The sequence below is a fragment of the Eptatretus burgeri genome, chromosome 15, assembly GCF_056783735.1.
Source record: "Eptatretus burgeri isolate ZD-2024b chromosome 15, Ebu_testis_v1, whole genome shotgun sequence".
NCBI lineage: Eukaryota > Metazoa > Chordata > Myxini > Myxiniformes > Myxinidae > Eptatretus > Eptatretus burgeri.
In genome coordinates this window covers 52,603,273-52,623,643 of record NC_140975.1, presented here as the reverse complement: position 1 = coordinate 52,623,643, position 20,371 = coordinate 52,603,273, and the positions used below count along the sequence as shown (strand labels likewise).

General features: G+C 47.5%; 1 protein-coding gene across 4 annotated transcripts in view; it reads right to left on the bottom strand.

Moving 5' to 3' along the window:
• Window positions 1-20,371, bottom strand: part of NVL (nuclear VCP like) — a 65,772-nt gene that overhangs the window by 24,564 nt on the left and 20,837 nt on the right. For 3 of the 4 annotated variants that reach the window (XM_085855929.1, XM_085855928.1, XM_085855927.1), the window contains exons 7-9: window positions 4,823-4,943; window positions 4,646-4,719; window positions 4,405-4,539 (exon numbers count right to left, since the gene is read on the bottom strand). The exons of the other annotated variant lie outside the window; for it this stretch is intronic. In XM_085855929.1, the coding sequence (XP_085712055.1) occupies window positions 4,405-4,539; window positions 4,646-4,719; window positions 4,823-4,943 (330 nt within the window). The remainder of the gene's footprint in view (window positions 1-4,404; window positions 4,540-4,645; window positions 4,720-4,822; window positions 4,944-20,371) is intronic. 4 annotated transcript variants of the gene reach the window in all.

The window sequence follows — 20,371 nt, the reverse complement described above, 5'->3', positions numbered from 1 at the left end:
AAGTAAATTGACAGTGGGGTAGCGAGGCAACAATACGTGTCTTTCAGTGATGTATGAATGCTAAATGAGGTGTTTTGTGCAGTGTGTGTGTGTGTGTGTGTGTGTGTGTGTGTGTGTGTGTGTGTGTGTGTGTGTGTGTGTGTGTGTGTGCGCGCGCGCAGTGCCATGGTTTGGCTTGCCAGGCACTTTTAACCTGCCGTTCCTTGCGCGAAATCAGATTCCAATCATCTTTTAAATGTAATTTTCAGCATTTATATGATAGAGTGCCAAATTTCAAATTGGTTAACCATAATTGGTCTGTTTCAAAATGCAAATCAGACTCGTGTGAATATAGGAATACAAGAAATATCCGTAGAAGAGTGGAGTCGGGTTCGTATCATTTCCTGTAAATACAATTGGTTAGCGGCGGCCTTGGTTACAACACCACCAAAAAACACACACACACACACACACACACACACACACACACACACACACACACACACACACACACACACACACACACACACACACACACACACACACACACACACACACACACACACACACACACACATACCTCCTTTCACCAATGGATGCAAAAATGTATAATTTATATTGTGGTCCCGGAACCAAACAAAAAATATATACTTGTATTCACGGCACTCAGTCCACACAACTCCCACTCCCAAGCATGATAAATGGTAAATGTCATCATTTTAAACTTTGTGCATATACAATACCCAGATATGACCTTCCCATCGGTGTTAAGTAGTGTGAAGGTTTGGGGAGAACGTGGCAGTCTACGCACTTTCAGGCCTTTCACGGGCCCACATTGTCGGGAGTTTTTACAGTACCTTTTTCAACTTTTTGATGTCAACTTTTTCAAGCAAGATATCAACTTTTTGGATGAGGTGATTAGAAAGTTATCCAAATCTTTCGTTGCGTGGAGGCACACGCCTTTGTCACAGGTCCAAGTATTTTCGGCTTCTTTAAAAGCATGGTAGGCCATTCCATGCTACGATCCTTATGTGGCACATATAGTACATGTCCAGGCCTCCGCGACTAAGTTTTGCAGAGCATGCATGTCGAGCAATCAGATTGCATCATTTTGAATGTGCCGTATTGGGCACACCCGGCAAGGGGATAAGCGAACAGGAAGGGAAGACAGAGAAAGGGGAGGAAACACTGAAATCAGAACACGAGAGTATGGGTTAGTAATGGTTAATGGGGGTAATAAAGATCATGGGGGATGACATGAGGTAGTGGTGTACTGCCTGCTTGAAGTCCTGGAGAGAAAAGTAAGAAAGAACAGCTTCTGGAGGGCAGTTCCATAGATTGGATCGGAGAGGAACATAGGAGTTGAGATGTGCAGTCAGGCTGGATTTTGAAAGCTTAACTGGGTGATGGTGGTGGGGAGAGGCACTGGGAGAATACGTGCATCCTGGAGTTTCTGAAGTCTGAAACTTAGAGATTTTTGCAAAATCGAGCTTATTTTGCAGGCTCTCCGAGCTAAGGAAACTTAGAGGTTTCACAAAAAAGAAGCAGTAATGTTTTCATCAGGCATTTAATCCGGTACATTTGTGGGGTCAGTGCCTGCCTGGCACTGCAGCATGCTTTGTTTTTAAGCTACAGAGACCTCAATCTAATCAGCTTGTTCTCATCACCTACCCAACTCATCCACCAAGTTTTGTCCGAATCTGTCCTTAGCTTGAGAAATCGTGCTATATATCGTTTTTGGCACGATCTCTCAATGATGAAAAATTACCCCCGGTTGGGGGTGATGGTCAACTCTGAAGCCCTGTAGATGTGGCTCTCTGATCGGCTTAGAATGGCTTCGATGTCATCTTGTCTTTTGGTTCAACGTACAGACGAAAGCCCGGGAGTAAAAAGGATAGAAAACCTCAGAAATCAAACTACATTTCTGAGTTATCCGGAGATAGATTTTGAAAATGGTTGATTTGGAACATTTATGATCAATGTGTCTTCAAAAGGATAGAAACCGGACCTCAGAAATCAAACCGCATTTTTGAGTCATAAATGGCGGATGATATTTTGACAATGGATGATTTCACAAGTTTACAGCATCGGTGACCTTGACATTGACCTTCAATCAGGTCTAAAGTCATACCGTCGTGCATCACTCATCGACCCCTATCTACATACCAAGTTTCATCAAGATCGGGTGAAATTTTTTTGACCGTATCACATCGACGATTTTTCCAACTTTGAAGACACGTGACTCGATAACCAGGACAAATTAAAAAAAACGGCCCAACCAAATTTAGATAATGTTCCATATTATCAGAATCCAAAGAAATTTTGAAGATCGGATCACAAACGGCGAAGGAGATAGATTTTGAAAATGGACGATTTCGCAACTTTGGAGTGGCCTTGACCTTGACCTTCAATCGCGTCAAAAGTCATACCGTCGTGCATCACTCATTGACCCCTACCTACATACCAAGTTTCATCAAGATCGGGCGCATTTTTTTGACCATATCACATCGACGATTTTTCCAACTTTGAAGACACGTGACTCGATAACCAGAAAGAATTTCAAAAAACCGGCCCGCCAAAATTTAGATATTGTTCCATATTATCAGAATCCGAAGGAATTTAGAAGATCGGATCATAAACGGCAGAGGAGATAGATTTTGAAAATGGAGGATTTCACAACTTTGGAGTGACGTTGACGTTGACCTTCAATCGGGTCAAAGGTCATACTGTCATGCATCCCTCATCGACATCTACCCACATACCAAATATCAAGAAAATCGGAAGAAAAACAATGGGGACGTACGTACATACGTACGGACATCGAGACTGGTTTTATTAGGTCATCTCGTTAGGGCTTTTTTTTCCTTCTTCCTCTTCTTCTTTTTCTGGTGAACAGCTACACCAAGAAGATTATGTTAATTTTTTGTCCCTCGTCTCCTGGACAACATACAGGTGTTTATACTCGCAAGTACGAGATGAAAAAGGACTCCAAAAAGTTCTGTTGAACACAAGGTTCAGGATAATATTTTAGTGCTCATTAGCTTCTATGCTGTCTATTGTGCCACAATGGCAGCAATTGTACCACACCGATGATGATAATGATACGAGGTGGTGCAAGCCTAATTTTCTCGAACCTTACTTTTTTTTTTGTATGCACAGTCAAGGCTTGTGGAAGAGCTATAACACCGAACAGATCCAGGATGCAACATCATAAAAGGAGCAGCAGAAGGAGAAGGGGGAAATGCCAACAGCAGGGTAGAGGGAGAAAATAGATGGAGATGGACAAACAAGGGATGAAGGTAACAACAAAGGGTGTGGGAGAATGCAAAGGGTGGACAAGATGGATACAGAAGCAAAATTTTGGGAGGGGTGGGAGGTGGTTTAACGGTTGTAGAAAAGATCATGGTTTTAGATGAGGGATGATTTCAGATGGTGGTGAACAGCTGTGCTTAAGACCTGGAGAGAAGAATGGGATTGAAGAGAGTGTGAAAGTTGGCTCCACTGGTGGAAGGAGAAAATAAATAAACAAGCCGGTAGGCGACATCAGTGGTCGTGACATAATTGCATACGTCATACAGTTTTTGACAGATCGGGCTGAAAATTTTTGACAGAGGTTGATCATAGTGCGCATAAAAGCCTGGAAGCCCATTTTTGATTTTCGAAAATTAATTTTTTTAGGATTTTTCTAAAATTTCAAAGTCCCGTTGCTAGGCAACGGTGGTGTCCATAGCAACGGTGCTCAAAAGCATAGAACTAGATCCTGGTATGAACCTACCTGTCAAGTTTCATCGAAATCGGTTTGCTGGTTTGTGCTGTGGAGCCTCGCGTTGCAGACACAAAAACACACAAACAAAACCTGACAATAAGGCTACTCTAGCGACCACCCAATAACGAAGAGGAGCAAATGAGTGGAGGTGATCAGTGATCCTAGATTTAGGTAGATTCACTCGAAAAAAAAAAAAAAAAAGAAGCTTTCCAACAAATAGAACCCAAGCTCGTGCTTCTTCCAGATAAATCGTTTCCCAGGAATTCCTGGAAAAGTGTGGGAAATTTATTAAGCTTCCTGCCTTTTCTTCTTTTGTTTTGGTTCGGGTTTGAACCATCTCCAGTGGTAAGTGTCGATGTGCTTGTGGAGTGTGTTTTGAGCATCTCCTTTCCCGTCACAAAGGAAAGACTCATCAACTTGTATCTTATGGCCTTCAAAGTCATCCCACAACCAAGTTGACAAAATGAGTGTGCAATAGTAAAAGCTCGCTAGCTTCGTACAAAGTTACATGATAATTGGATGGATGAAAAAAAAAATTGGTTCAGAACATTGTTCCAAAAAAAATCCGTTTTCTTCAGGTATGGGTTGCAATGTTTCACGTATCAGGAATAAACGTCCTCGAACTCACTTCGCTCGGCCTCAATAAACGATAGACCTACCCCTGCAATGGCCCGAGCCAATAATGTTTTTCCACACCCCGGGGGCCCATGGAGAAGCAGGCCACGTGGGGGCAGGACACCCAGCTTCTGGTAGACTTCTGGATGTCTCATATGAAGCAACAGTCTGCACAGCTCCTGCAGTCACAAACATCACGATTCAACTGGATGTCCATCTAAGTTTGGTTCACCTAATTTAGCAAATAAATAGTGTACACCAGGTGATGACCCAACCACAGCTCACCTTCAATGTATCATCATTGCCTCCAAAGTCAACAAAGCGTTCCAATGGCCGCTGTGGTTTTGGCCAAACATTCTCTAAGGAATAAAATGATGACAAAGACTCGGTTATTGATCAAACAACAAGAACAAAACAGGCCACAATGGCAAATATAATATATATGGATTTAAAAAGAAGCACCTGCTTTCTCCAAATCTATGATCTCCACATTTGTCTTCATGGATCTTGCATTTTTTCTATTCGTTTTCTTCCTTTTGTTCAAATCGCCATCCTTTGCCTTCGGCCGCTTCTGATCCTCAGCCTTAAAACAACACAAAACACAAAACTCTACAATAGCAATTCAAACTGAGCCAAGAAGCTACCGTGGCCGAGAGCCTCGCTTCTCTTGCTACCCAACTGAGCCTGGTGGAAAGAGGATGCCCCATCTCAGAGCCGTAAAGCAAGACCTCTCCAAATGCCGTGCTCCTGATAAATCCTGCCTTTTCTGGCATTTCTTGTCCCTTCCAGCATTTTCCCTAAGGCTCATCCTCTCCTGGTTATTCCGACAAAAGCTTCTCGCTTCCAAAAATTGGAGAGCAGAGTGTTGAAGGAATGGAGGTGAGCATTCGGCTTGGACTTTGAGAGTGATGTGTGGATTTCTGGTGCCATAGGAAAACAACCTCAACTTATTACCCAATGGAGGTGAAGCAATTGGTTCATGTTTGTTCGTCTGTCTGTCATATCAGTTTATGATAGATAAACAACTTATTTAAATTGAATGGTATATTCTGAACACAAATTGGAAGACAAGTTTGATGTTTCACCGTACTTTGGCTCTGAATTTGTCCCAATCGCACATACGTAGAGAGGAGTGAGATTATATGTCTTTTTTACTCTGTCTGTCTGCCTGACAGTCAAACAAAATTGAAAATCATTCCAAATAGGAAACTTACTGTTTTTATGGACATTATAAAGTACACAAACAACAGGCACAAAAGAACGAATGTAACATGTTCGATAAGGTGATGCAATAGACACTGGGCAAAAAAAACCAAAAAACATCGGAATAAATTTATTTATTCACCTTTAAACCTTTATTTAAATTGAGTTAGAAAGTTGAACATTGTAGAACACAAATCGCCTTCATAATAGTTCCATGAACTATATATATATATATATATATATATATATATATATATATATATATATATATATATATATATATATATATATATATATATATATATATATATATATACAGTCATCCCCCGTTTATCGCGGGGGTTACGTTCCAACCCCCCCCGCGAGAAGTGAAAATCCGCGATGAATGGATGCCTCCCAAAAAAAAAAAAAATTTATAAAAAAAAAAATACAATCGACTCGTCTGGTCTGGTCGGCTTGGCAGTGATCGGGTTCGAGGTGCTGGAGATCGACTTGTCTGGTCTGGTCGGTTTGGCAGTGATTGGGTTTGAGGTGCCGGAGATCGACTCGACTGGTCTGGTCGGTTTGGCAGTGCTCGTCCAACCGCGGCAAACCTATTTCCTTCCCAAAGCATATCGAGCACCTTAACCTTCTCCTGGAGCTTCGGTTCCTTGCCAGAAGCCTTAGAAGGTGCAGGGCGTTTGGGCGGCATTTTTATTTTTTATTTTTTATTTTTTGTATACCTTGGTCGAGGCTCGTATGAGAGCTAACACACAACTCACAGCAAGGAGGTATGAGACAAGAGGGGCGGGAGTGGAAGGGACAAAACAGTGGGGAACAGACACATTAGGTGAACTGTGGAAGGGAGAGGGATGGGGATGGAACGGGGAACATGGCGAAGAGAAGATGGACATTTCAGGGACTTTCAGGAAGGAAAGCAGGAGAAATGAAGGAAGTGGGCTTTGGTGGATTATCGGGGGTAGAAAAGATCGAGGATTTGGATGGGGGAAGATAAGAGGTGGTGGTGAACAGCTGTTTTGAAAGCCTGGAGGGAAGAATGGGAAAGAATAGAGTGAGGAAGTTTATTCCAAAGGCGGGAAAAAAGAGGAATGAAAGAGTGAAGATGAGCAGTGATTCGTGATTTTGGTAGTTTTACCAGAAGGGGGTTGTTGGCGGACCTTGAGCGCCCTGTGGAAATGTGGTGGGGACAAATCGCAGAGAGAGCAGGGGGGGCAAGGCTGGAGAGGAGTCGGTAGAAGACAGAAAGACCACCGACCAACCTGCGGTGATTGAGTGAGAAGCCCAAAGACTCAGCTTCATTGCGGGAGATGCCGATGATCTTAAATGCCCTGGTTTCAACAGCGTGAAGCCGAGAAAGGTGGGAGGCAGGAGCACCAGCCCAGAGGGGAGAGCAGTACTCCATCAGGCTACGGACAAAAGCTTTGTAAGTGGTCAGGAGCTCAAGAGGGCCGAGGAAGGACTTAGCACGACGGAGGATTCCCAGTCGGCAACTAGCTTTTGAGGCGAGGTTGGAAATGTGACTTTCCCAGGAAAGGTCATGGCAGATAATGAGACCTAGAAGCTTGAAAGAAAAGACTTCTTCCAGAGGATTGTTGAGAAAGTGGATGGGGGGGGTTTGTAAACGGTCCTTTCGAAGAGACATAGTGAGAGTGTGAGATTTGTCTGGATTGAAAGACATGTTCCACGTGTTGGACCAGTTTGTGATTTTATCCAGATCTGCAGTGAGTGAAGAAGCTGCTGCTTGCCAGTCTGAGGGATGACAGATGGTACGGCAGAGGGTGGAGTCGTCGGCAAAGAGAAATAGAGGATTTTCCAGAGAGTCCGAGAGATCATTGATGAAAACCAGAAAAAGAACAGGGCCCAGAACGCTACCTTGAGGAACTCCAGCCTGCACAGGAAGAGGGGATGAAAGAACTCCATTTAGGGCCACACGTTGACTGCGACAGGAGAGGAAGTCTGCGAGCCATGAGTGGAGATGGCCTTGAATACCATGGGAAGAGAGTTTGGTGAGTCGGGCAGGGTGCCAGACTGTGTCAAAAGCACGTGATATGTCCAGGGATACGGCTCGGATTTCCTGTCTGGCATTGAGGACCTCCATCCATTGATGGGAGAGCAGAAGCAGCATATCCAGGGTAGAGTGACCTGGTCTGAAACCAAATTGATGATTGGAAATCAAGCCATTGGAGAAGAGGAAGGATTTCATATCTGAGGCGATGATGGATTCCATCACCTTGCTGATGATTGGGAGAAGGCTGATTGGTCTGTAGTTATAGGGATCTGTTTTTGCACCTTTTTATGCAGGGCAGTGATGTTAGCAGATTTCCAAGCAGATGGCAGATGACCTTGGGCAAATGAGAGGGTGAATAGAACAGAGAGAGGGTGAGCAAGAGCAGAAGAGCAGGCTTTGAGGACACGTGGGCTGATGCCGTCTGGACCGGTTGCAGAATTTGACTCGAGGTTTGAAAGCAAGCTCTCCACCTTGTCAGGAGAAAAGGATACAGAGTCCAGGGACAGTTGGGTGCGACTGGGTAAAGTGGGTAGAGATAGAGATGGGTTTAGGACACAAGATTTAGCTGCAAACACCGAGTTTAGACATTCAGCTTTATCACGTGTGGAATCAGCAGTGCGGCCATTTGAGGTAAGGGAGGGGATGGAGGGGGAACATACACCAGAAACAGATTTGATTAAACGCCACCAGGATTTTGAGGAGGGAGAGAGGTTTGAGAGTTCAGACTTGAGATGAGAAAGATGTTGTTTTCTGGCTCTCCTGAGGGTAGATACACACTTGTTCCGAGCTTTGTGGAAAGAACTGAGATTGCCCTCAGTTGGGTTTGCTTTCCATGAGGCAAAGGCAAGTTGTTTCAGGACAACTGCCTCGTCACAAGCTTCAGTAAACCAAGGGCGGGAGGAAGGGTAAGACAACTGAACACGAGAGGGGATAAATCTGTGCATGAGGGAGAGCAAGTTTCTTTGAAAGAATTCCCAGGATGAGTTGATGTTTGAGAAAGTAGTGATAGGAGACCAGTCTGTAAGTTTGATGGCTGCTCGGAGACCCTGCCAGTCGGCTTGAGTGAAATGCCAGACTCGACGGCGGTGAGGTGGTTCTCTGATAACAGCCAGAGAGATGTCCACTTTGACAAGGACGTGGTCAGAAGAACCAATTGGAGCGAAGGAAGAGCAGCAGATATTGTCAGGGAAATTTGTCAAAATCAGATCCAGAAGAGATGGAGTACCATTGGTTGAGATCCAGGTCGGGAAGTTGACCGATTGAGTCAGTCCCAATGAGTCGCAGAAAGCTTTTGCTGAGGTGCCATGGCAGGTGAGAGAGGTACCCACACCTAGCCAACTGGCGTGATGACAATTGAAGTCACCACATAAGAGGAAGAGAGAGTTTGGATGAGAAGATAGAAGATGGTCCATGTTTTCGGATAGTGAGGTGTAGATGGAGTCATCACTGTTCGGTGGACGGTACAGTACACATATAAACATGAGGTGGGAGTGGAGGGGAAGCCGAAGCCAGAGGTATTCCTGGGGGTGTGGGGGAGTGAGAGCAGTGCATGGAGAGTGAGGAATAGAGTCTTTGATGAAGAGAGCAACACCTCCACCAGGACGAGGCTCAGGTCTGTCATACCGTAAGAGGGAGTAGCCAGGGAGAGATACTTGGGAGTCAGACACGTCTTGGGAGAGGAAAGTTTCTGTTAGGCAGATAATGTCTGGTTTGTCAGTGGCAACCTATATGGAAAGATCTGAAAGGTTTGAGCGAAGGCCCCGGATATTTGAGGTCCACACTTTTAATGAAGAAGAAGGGGAGGAGGCTTTGGGTGCAGGAGGTGGAGGGGGAGGGGGAGGGTAGGACAAGGGACGAGGGGGCAGGTAAGGAGGGCTGCGGAAGGAGTGTGGGGTATGGCAGAACAGCGGGGGGAGGGGGCCGAATGAGGAGGAGAAAAGGCTCTGTGGTGCTGGGGGAGAGGGGGGACAAGAGACAAGGAAGAAGGCAGTTGAGGATTTGAGGAGGTGGAGTGAAGAGATGGAGGTGAGAAGGCAGTGGAGGGAGGCAGGTTGGTGGATGAGAGGGGGGCAACTTTGAGAAGGAAGAGTGAGGGGGATGAAAGGTGGGAGAAAGGTGAGGGGGAATTTTTGCGAGAGGTGAGAGGGAGGCTTGGAGGGAGAAGAGTGGGATGGTTGCTTTGAGAGTGAGAGTGAGGGGTGAGGGGGGTGAGTTGGCACTGAAGTTTGAAAAAAAGAATGTTTGATGGAAAGCGAGCATCCATGGCAAACTGTGGTTTTTAAAAGTTTTAGGTCAGAGATGCGATTTAACACAATTCTTGATGGATGCAATGAAGGCGAATTCAGAGCATGGAGAGAAGAAGCGCTGTAATAGTTGGATTTTTTAGGCAAGGAATGAAGGAGAGGTCGAAATGAGAGCAGTCTGTTAAAATAGCAGAAGAGTAGTGCATTGTGAAACAGTAAAGAGTACCACATGTGTGAGAGAGGAAGATGAAGCATTATAAGATCGTTTTTGTAGTTAAAAATAATGTATGAGAGTTCAACAGATTAGGTCATGGAAGTGTAAAAAAAAAAAAAAAAAAAAAAAAAAAAAAAAAAAATCGAGGAAGAAGACGAGGAGGAAGTTAAGAGGAAGAAGAAGAAGAAGAAGCAGAATCGGGAGAAGGTGAGCGTGTTGTTGTTGTTGGGTATATATATATATTTTTTGTTGTTGTTAATATTAATATATGAGAGAGTTCAACAGATTAGGTCATGGAAGTGTAAAAAAAAAAAAAAAAAAAAAAAAATCGAGGAAGAAGACTTGGAGGAAGTTAAGAGGAAGAAGAAGAAGCAAATCGGGAGAAGGTGAGCGTGTTGTTGTTGTTGTAGGGTATTTTTTTTGTTGTTGTTTGTTGTGATAAGAAAGAGATTAGTTGGGAGAATGGGGGATGTTTGGAAAGTGGGGAGGATCAAAATTGAAGGTAATGGGGAGGATAGAAATTGAAGGTAATGGGGAGAAAAAAAAAAAAAAAAAAAAAAAAAAAAACGAGTGGAACCGGTAGGCCTCAAGCCTAGGCCTAGGCCTCAAGCACAGGTAAGAACGTCGACAAAATACTCACAAAATAGCACGATTTTTGAAACAAAACCGAACTAGCAACACACAGTAACATGTAGGTGAGAAAATTAAACAGTTAAAACGGGACAAATAACAACCGGAAACTTAGCTTTGAGAACGTCAGCAGGGAGCCCCAAAGGAGACCTCTCGCTGCTCTAAAACCGGAACCGGAAGTCAGTAGGGCTTGGAGAATTGTAGTAGCATTGTAGGGCTTGGAGAAAAAAACATAGAAAATATTCGAAGTTCACAAGCGAAACTTTGTCTCGTTCATTGTGTGACTGGTCGAGCACCACGCGTTATAATTTATTGCTTAAATAATTTATATTTTATATATTATTACCGCGATATACCGGGGGAATCCGCAGAAAAATTTAGCTAGGTTCCAAGGGAAAACCCGTGATGAACCAGGGACGCGATAGGTGAACCGCGACATAGCGGGGGATTACTGTATGTATATGTATATATATATATATATATATATATATATATATATATATATATATATATATATATATATATATATATATATATATATATATATATATATATTGTTGTGGTTACCAAATTCGCAAACCACCATTCAGATCCCTTAGGTGAGGTATCTCGGTAAGTACATGTGTAGTTAGGTCCAAACCCGTTGTCTAGTGGGAATACATGTCATTTATGCGTGCTGCGACTCTTCAGGATAGCCGTTTTTCTTTTACTATCTTTATTTTGGACCAACCGCCATGATTACCACCACAACCACAACATCAACCACCAACCACAACGCCGCTTCACCACAACCGCCACGACCTTCACGTCACACCTCGCAACCGTAGCATCGCCACCGTTCTTGCCCCGCTGTGGGTACCGGTGTTGGACTCGTGCAGAGCGCGCGTCGAACAGCGTGTACAAAATCACGGATTTTGTGCTTCAAAAACGGATCAAAAACGACACGCCCACTTTTTGCCGTCCAATCGGTGAGCGAGGGGCGAATTGGCCCCGCCTCCAGGACGATCGATATATGCAAATTTGTGGATCAAAAAGCCTTCACGCCCACTTTTTCTCGGGCCAATGGGGAGCGAGGTGAAAGGTCAAAGGGAGGGGGTCAAAGGCGAAGCTACGGGGGGATAAAAGGACCGTGTTCGTCAGTCAGAGCCGTGTGGAGTCTGGAGTCGGTATTAGCTCTGCATTGTTTTCGCTTTTATATTTGCTTTTTGTGTAAATGGAATTGTGTTTTTTCTGTGTGCTTTTGGTGGAATTGAATATGTGTGCTTCCCGTGTGCCGCGAATAAATGTGCTTTATTATTGAACTGTTCTCCCGCTTCGCTTCGTCTTTTTCTCCCATTGAATCCTCATCTTGCTTCACGTAAAGGGTTGGTAGTGGGCTGAATACGCCCGATAATTAATCAAACCGTCGAGGTCGACGATAACACCGCTCGGTTATTCTGATAGTACGGAACGGGTCGCTTAAGTGGCCCGTGTCCGAAGTCGACCTGCGGCGAGGTGCGATCGCTCGGTCTACCCTCCGCGTGGGTACTTAGGTAGGTCGAATTTGGCGAGCAACCCTATCCCACGCGGGGGCTGATTGGCTCGATCGCGGTGAGACCGAAAGGTCCACCCGTGACTGGTTCCCGGCGTTAGTCCGAGAGGGTCACGACTGGATTGTCCGTCCGGTGGGCGACGTGCCGCGATTCGAGTTACGTGGCCGTCAGCACGCCGGCGGGCGCGAAAACCGCAACACTGGTGTCAGGTCGTGCGATACAAATCCATCGCCCTCCTCGCGGCACTGGTATTGGAGAACGGGACAACGGGCTCTCCTGTCTCCAGCGAAATTCACGGGAATCGGTCCAGGGGTGAGAGAAGCGACCCCTGATTCCCTCCAAATTACGAGCGAGCTAAATTAGCCCTTCACGAGAAGCAAGATGGCGTCTCAAGGCGAGCGGGAGCCGGGGGTATTAGAAATGTATATGTGTAGTAGTGTAGAATCCATGGTCCAGGATGGAATCCCCGAGCAGGAAATGTTGATTGTGCAGGAACACGGACTCGCCCAACTGAACCCAGGGCCCGAGGTGGGTGCGGCAGCGGCCGCGGTGTATGACACCTCCCCCCCCCTCTCCACCAAAACCCTTCCCCGATCCCTGCCGAAACGGCTCACCCAAGCGCACCCGACATGGCCCAGCTATTCACCATGCTGGCAAAGATGAATGCGGAAATGATCGAAAAGATGGAAGCGAATATGAAAAACGAAATGAAAGGCATGAACGAACAAATGAACGAAAAGATGGATACAAATACAAATGAAGTGAAAAAGACGATGGATGCGAATACACAGCAAATGAGGGAAGAGATGAAAAAGTTCCGGGGTGAGACGCAGAACATGGGCCGATGCCTGCAGGCGGGCATGAAGGCCGTGACAAAGGAAATAATAGTTGAGACAAGGGAGGTAAAGGGTGAAGAGTTGGGAGAGACACGGGAGATAGAAAAAATAGAGGAAAGACTACACGAGGAAGACGGGGTAAGTGACGCACACACACACACGGAGGTAGTGGAGGATAGTGAGGGTGAGCTCGCGGACTGGGTAGAGACCCAGTGCGAGCACCTGGATGGCCTCCTCCAGGAACGAGGGGAGGGAGTCTGCCCCCTTGAGGTGAGTCACGACCAGGTGAGTTCGGTCGTGCTTTGCGAGGTCGAGGGGAGGAGTGCTGTGGACAGGTGCACTGAGAGCTTGGGGGGTATAGAGGCCCCGGAGACCCTTGTGGGGACACAAATCCCCAGTATGGTTGTCCCTGTGTGTGTGGTGCAAGGTGTGAGTGCGTCCCCGTGTGTGGAAGCGACCCCGTGTGTGAGTGGTGTGGTGGCGATGGTGCCGGAGTACGTGCTTCCCAGCACGCCGTGTGTGGATGAGGCACCGTGTGTGAGTGAGGCACGGAGTATGGATGAGACACCGCGGTTGAGTGCCCCCGCGTGTGTGGATGAGGCACCGCGGTTGAGTTCCCCCGCGTGTATAAGTGAGGCACGGTGTGTGGATGAGGCACAGCGGTTGAGTGCCCCCGCGTGTGTGGATGAGGCACCGCGGTTGAGTGCCCCCGCGTGTATAAGTGAGGCACGGTGTGTGGATGAGGCACAGCGGTTGAGTGCCCCCGCGTGTGTGGATGAGGCACGGAGTGCGAGTGAGGAACCGCGGGTGAGTGCCCCCGCACGCGTGAGTGAACGGCCGTGTGCAAGGTCGCTGTGTGCAAGGGAGACCGTGTGTGTGAGAGAGCGGTATGTGAGGGAGATGTCGGTTGGCATGCGGGAGCACGCAGCCGCGTCTCCCGGTGTGAGTTTAATGGTGTGGACTGTGTGCGTCGTAACACGCAGGTGTGCGTGGGTTGAATGGCGACGACGACGACGACAGAAGAAAGAAAGCCGAGTAGCGGCTGTAGCTATTTCGGGGACCGTGCCGGGTTCACCCAGCAGTGAGCACGAGGTTCGTGCTGTGCAACGCACGAGACCACCACGTGCTCGCTTGCGAGAGTGAAGTCCCGGTCCGGAAACGCACGCGGTGGATTTGCCGATCCCGCGGACGGACAAAGTTTAGGCAGGTAAACGGATTTGGACCGGACGGGTTCTCCACGCGATCGTGTGTGTTCAGCTCCAACGGGCAAAGCACATGTGTTCGCGTGGGAAACCCCTCGAGACGTGGGGCTTGTGTTTGTGTTTTTTTTTTGCGCACGGTGACGTCATGGCTGCACGTGTGGTTGGAATCCGGCAGGAGGGGTATCTCTGCCGGATGGTCCCGTCCAAGGAGGGACGAGGAACACGTGCAGCTGCATGACGTCACGGGCAGGTGCAAAGTGCGCGAGCTCTGAGTTGCCGCGCAGGTGCTGCGCATGAAAAAAAAAAAAGCAAGCCTCACTTTCGGGTGTACAGGATTCCTGGGCAAGGGGTGGAAGACCCCCTTGACTCGGGCACAGGATGGAAACTAGTTAGGGGGAAGGGTTAGCTAGCTAGACCGACTTCATGGGGCAGGGGTAAGTCCTCATGGAGTCCGTGGAATGGATTAGTTAGAGGGATTGTAGCGAGATTTAGGATGGGAAATTATTTTTTTGATTTTGAGGACATGGACAGACTTGTGAATGTGTAGAGTTGACGTAGCTTAGCTACGTAGTGTTAAAAGGAACGTGCTGTAGTGTAAGGGACGACGTGGGAGCACGAGTTAGTTAGGGGATGTAGTTAGGAGGATGGCAGAGTTCAGCGGTGTGTGTGTTGAAGAGTTGTGAGGTGAGTACATGATGAGTGAGTGAGGCCAGCGGGTCTGTGTGAGTGGAGCGAATGGGGAATGCATGGTGCGATGAGTGATTGGGGGAGGAGTGACTCCTGCCCAAGGGACCCCGGGGTCAGTATAAAGTGAGTTAGGGGTTAGTCAAATTTACAAAATGGAGGTCGTTTTGTTGTTGGTGGGAATGTAGGCTCGAAACCCATTTGGAGGGGTGCAGGAGCCCTGTTGACGGCTTGGGAGCGTGGCTGCGAAAGGTGAGTATCGCTGGAGTGGGTACCCCGGGCACCAGGCTAGTCGGCCGTGGTAGGCCAAGGGCCCATGGGGGGCCGGGATAGCGTAGTGGGCACGGGTGCGCCTGCTTGGTGCGGGGGCCCGGGGCGCCATTAGCCGCGTGGGCAGTGTTGTGGGCACGGGTGACCTCGGAAAGGGGCCCGGGAGGCCGGCCTGCCATGTGTGCGTTTCAGGGGAGGTGCCATGGGGGCACTCCCCGGTGTTAGGGAGCTGGTAGGCTTGGAGGCAGTGTAGTGCCCGGGGTGCCATAGCGGGAGATTCGGCAGAGGGTCGTGCCTGCCAAAGGGAGCCACGTGTCCCAGCCAGGAGACCGTGTGAGGGCACGGGAGAGAAAATTGGGGGCGAGGCCCGAAATTGTGAGGACACCAACACAGGCGACGGGAATCTGGGTTGTTAGAACCAATAGTTTAAGCGAGAGGCGCTTGTTGAAAGCCCCGGGGTAGTTTAACAGTTAAATGGTTAGGGTAGATTAGGGAGATGTACCCTCCGCACCATCCATCCCCTCGCTGTCGTTGTGGGCCGCTGGACCCACTTGGTGTTAAGATCGCTGAACTCTGGGGAGGCCATTCTGAGGCTTGAGTTGGGCCTCGACACAGGACGTTAGCTCTCCCTTATTCCTCCGGGAAGGGAACGTAGGGGTTGGGAGTCGGCTAGGTGACAGGATAGGTTAGCCGAACAAGGACAGTACAGGGGGTTAGGGGACGATTTATAGTGGGGAAGTAAAAATAAAAACAACAAAAAAATAAGTTGGGGCTAAATTGGGGTTTGACAAATTAAGGGAGTGGGTATGTACAGTGACAGGCAAAGGCGATAGGTGGGAGGGAGACAGGTAGGTAGGTCCGAGCCCGCCTTCCAAGTGGCCAGCACCACCGCACTCCCTCCACCAACCTCCACTGAACGGCAAAGGCTGGCCAGCTTCATCTGCCGGCTGGCTGTTTTTCTTCAAGGCCTGTGCCGGCCCACTTCATCGGCAGCTGTTGTGTTGCTGCAAGGCCTGTGCCGGCCGGATCATCTGCAGCTGTGTTACTTCAAGGCCTGTGCCGGCCACCATCTGCCGGCTGTGTTTGCCTGCAGCGGCCTCTCTTCTGCGGGCTGTGCTCGCCTGCTGCCTTTGCCATGCCCACTGCCCACGTTCACCAGCCCCGTTCAATTTTTGCTTTGCCCCCCCCTGTTCATTTCCATGTGCGCCAGGATCCGCAAGGCAACAGTTTGCAAGCTGCGAGAACTGCCCTGTTGGCAGCTACAACACGGGCCTGCAGTGGCGGCCCGTGCACCGTGTTTGTGTCCATCCATCCATTCGTTGTGTTCATTGCGTGTGCCACTTGAGCTGGCACGGAGACTGCGTTTGTGCAGCCCATGCACCGTTGTGGTTCACTGCGTTCAGTTCAAAAGGGAAGGCCTTGGACTGCGTGTGAGCAGCCAGCCACGTTCCCTGTCACCTGCATTGGTTTGAGCCAGAGACTGCATGCGAGCAGCCTGGCTCCCTGCTAACTGCTTTTCTTTTGCAGAGTTCATTGATCCTGGGCCATGGTTTAGTGTAAAATTTGTAAGTTAAGGTTAAGATGTACTGTAAATATGAGTGCGCCCCCGGCATGTCTGTCCTAGCGCCGGCAATTTTATTTAAGTCGTCCGTGTGAGTGAGTTTGTTTAGGTAGTTACGCAGCCCTCAGGTTATTTATTTTGGAGACACGAATACCATGAATGTCGCACTCAGGGATCCGTAGGTAAAATGTACTAGGGGAAAACTACACATGATGGCACACGAGAATTTGACGACTCGGGACGAGTCTGTAAAAAGGGGAGGGGGTAGTGTTGTGGTTACCAAATTCGCAAACCACCATTCAGGTCCCTTAGGTGAGGTATCTCGGTAAGTACATGTGTAGTTAGGTCCAAACCCGTTGTCTAGTGGGAATACATGTCATTTATGCGTGCTGCGACTCTTCAGGATAGCCGTTTTTCTTTTACTATCTTTATTTTGGACCAACCGCCATGATTACCACCACAACCACAACATCAACCACCAACCACAACGCCGCTTCACCACAACCGCCACGACCTTCACGTCACACCTCGCAACCGTAGCATCGCCACCGTTCTTGCCCCGCTGTGGGTACCGGTGTTGGACTCGTGCAGAGCGCGCGTCGAACAGCGTGTACAAAATCACGGTTTTTGTGCTTCAAAAACGGATCAAAAACGACAAACGCCCACTTTTTGCCGTCCAATCGGTGAGTGAGGGGCGAATTGGCCCCGCCTCCAGGACGATCGATATATGCAAATTTGTGGATCAAAAAGCCTTCACGCCCACTTTTTCTCGGGCCAATGGGGAGCGAGGTGAAAGGTCAAAGGGAGGGGGTCAAAGGCGAAGCTACGGGGGGATAAAAGGACCGTGTTCGTCAGTCAGAGCCGTGTGGAAGTCTGGAGCCCGAAGCCTGCAGTAGCTGGAGAAGCTGAAGAGAGTCGAACGAGGAGAGCCCAAAGAAGAGTCCAGGGTGGAGAGTCCAGAGGCGGAGAGGCGGCAGCGGCGAAGGCAGACGAGGGGGTGCTCGCGACGGTGCCGGGAGCTGCACGCCCGAGGAAGGCCGGCAGCGCGACCTGGCCGAGGTGGAGACGCACACCAGGGATAATAAAGATCCTCTATACCCCGAGCATCAGCAACCCCCTCCTGTTTCCCCCCGCGCTGAGATAGTGCGACCAAGGGGGCCCCTTTCCCACCCCCTGCCAGACACTGTCCGCGAGGCCCGCGGAGTGAGGCGCCATCGCCGCTCCGCGTCTCATCACCAGACGGGTAGGCGCGACCCGGTCTCGGCCTCAGGCCCGCCTCATTCTTGGGGGTATTTCTTTTCCTTGGTTTTGGGTATGTGTTGTCGGCGCCGTCTGTGAGGTAGAATTGTATAAGTGTTGCCGTGTGCTCGGTAGTCGGTATTAGCTCTGCATTGTTTTCGCTTTTATATTTGCTTTTTGTGTAAATGGAATTGTGTTTTTTCTGTGTGCTTTTGGTGGAATTGAATATGTGTGCTTCCCGTGTGCCGCGAATAAATGTGCTTTATTATTGAACTGTTCTCCCGCTTCGCTTCGTCTTTTTCTCCCATTGAATCCTCATCTTGCTTCACGTAAAGGGTTGGTAGTGGGCTGAATATGCCCGATAATTAATCAAACCGTCGAGGTCGACGATAACACCGCTCGGTTATTCTGATAGTACGGAACGGGTCGCTTAAGTGGCCCGTGTCCGAAGTCGACCTGCGGCGAGGTGCGATCGCCCGGTCTACCCTCCGCGTGGGTACTTAGGTAGGTCGAATTTGGCGAGCAACCCTATCCCATGCGGGGGCTGATTGGCTCGATCGCGGTGAGACCAAAAGGTCCACCCGTGACTGGTTCCCGGCGTTAGTCCGAGAGGGTCACGACTGGATTGTCCGTCCGGTGGGCGACGTGCCGCGATTCGAGTTACGTGGCCGTCAGCACGCCGGCGGGCGCGAAAACCGCAACAATATATATACATATATATATATATACATATATATATATATATATATATATATATACATATATATATATATATACATATATACATATATATATATATATACATATATACATATATATATATATATATATATACATATATATATATATACATATACACAGCGCCACTTAACGACGGGGTTACGTTCTGAGAAACGAGTCGTTAAGCGACGTCGTCGTTGTGCGAACATCTTTTTTTTTTCGTTTTCGAACATCGTACTTTCACAAACCTAGACACCAAGGCTATATGGTGCAGCCTATTGCTCCTCGGATACAAACCTGTACAGCATGTTACTGTACTGAATACTGTCGGCAATTGTAACACACATCCAAGAGAGACGGAAGACACGTTAGATTTACCTTTGTGCTGTTCATGACGGCCATCGGTGTTGTTAGCAGCAGCTAACAATCTCCTCTCGCATCGATTATAGAAAGGTGAATAATTAGCGTTTGCATTTTATAAATACGTAATCATTGCATCGATGTTATAATTTACAAATGAAGAAATGAGCACCTGTCAATTGTGATATATATTTTCAGAACAGTGCGATTGTTTTAACAACATAAAAAGCTTCACTGAAAACAAATTTGTGTTTTAATGTCGACTAAGAACAACGATTTATTTGCGGAATTCTTCAATTCAAAGGTAATTTACTTGCTAGAAGGTAAACGTGCAAAATTGGTTCAGTTTGAAAGCCGATTTCCTTGAATCCCGATTTCGCACGATCCTGTTTTTTTTGCGACAACATTTTATGGACTTCAACGATCACTTTATAACAGAGCCACACTGTCGTTTATTTTCATTATGAGGTATTATGTACTGTACAGTGTACAGAATTGTATGTGCTATTTTTATACGAGGCTACATCACTAGGCGATAGGAATTTTTCAGTTACTTTTTTTTTTTTTCAGAGCTGGCAGATCCGTCGTAGATGCGATCCGTCGTTGCCTGGAACGTCGTTAAGCGGCACATGACTGTGTGTGTGTGTGTGTGTGTGTGTGTGTGTGTGTGTGTGTGTGTGTGTGTGTGTGTGTGTGTGTGTGTGTGTGTGTGTGTGTGTGTGTGTGTGTGTGTGTGTGTGTATATATATATATATATATATATATATATATATATATATATATATATATATATATATATGACGAGAGGGTGTGGCATGCGTATCGGGGCGAACATGAGGCTGCAGACATGGCTATTTTCCATTTCTACATTACTAAATCTCACCTGAACGAGATCACGTTTTTAACGCAAGGTCAACGCCGTGGGGGTCAATTCACTCCATTGAAATCCAGGGCCATCATTCGCACACATAGCAAGGCAAAACAGTGGATGACACCCCCTGACCTTGAAATCTCATGATGCGCAAAAATGGGACTTGATAATGTAGAAAAGGTCAATGTGTGATGCCAATTGCTGAGTTCTATGGAAATCAATAAAACCTCCATGTCCAAAATTGACACTCAACGTAGTCTTATAACAGTGTATAAGTGTGCTGTGGAAGACTGTTTCAGTAGCACTAACTTGTGGCTTTTTTTTAATGATCATTAAAATCATTATTTTTTTAAATTGAAGTATATACCTAACACTGCATGGGGTATCATGTTCTATGAACTCTCTAGGATTAGGAAATACTTATATTTTATGAGACAA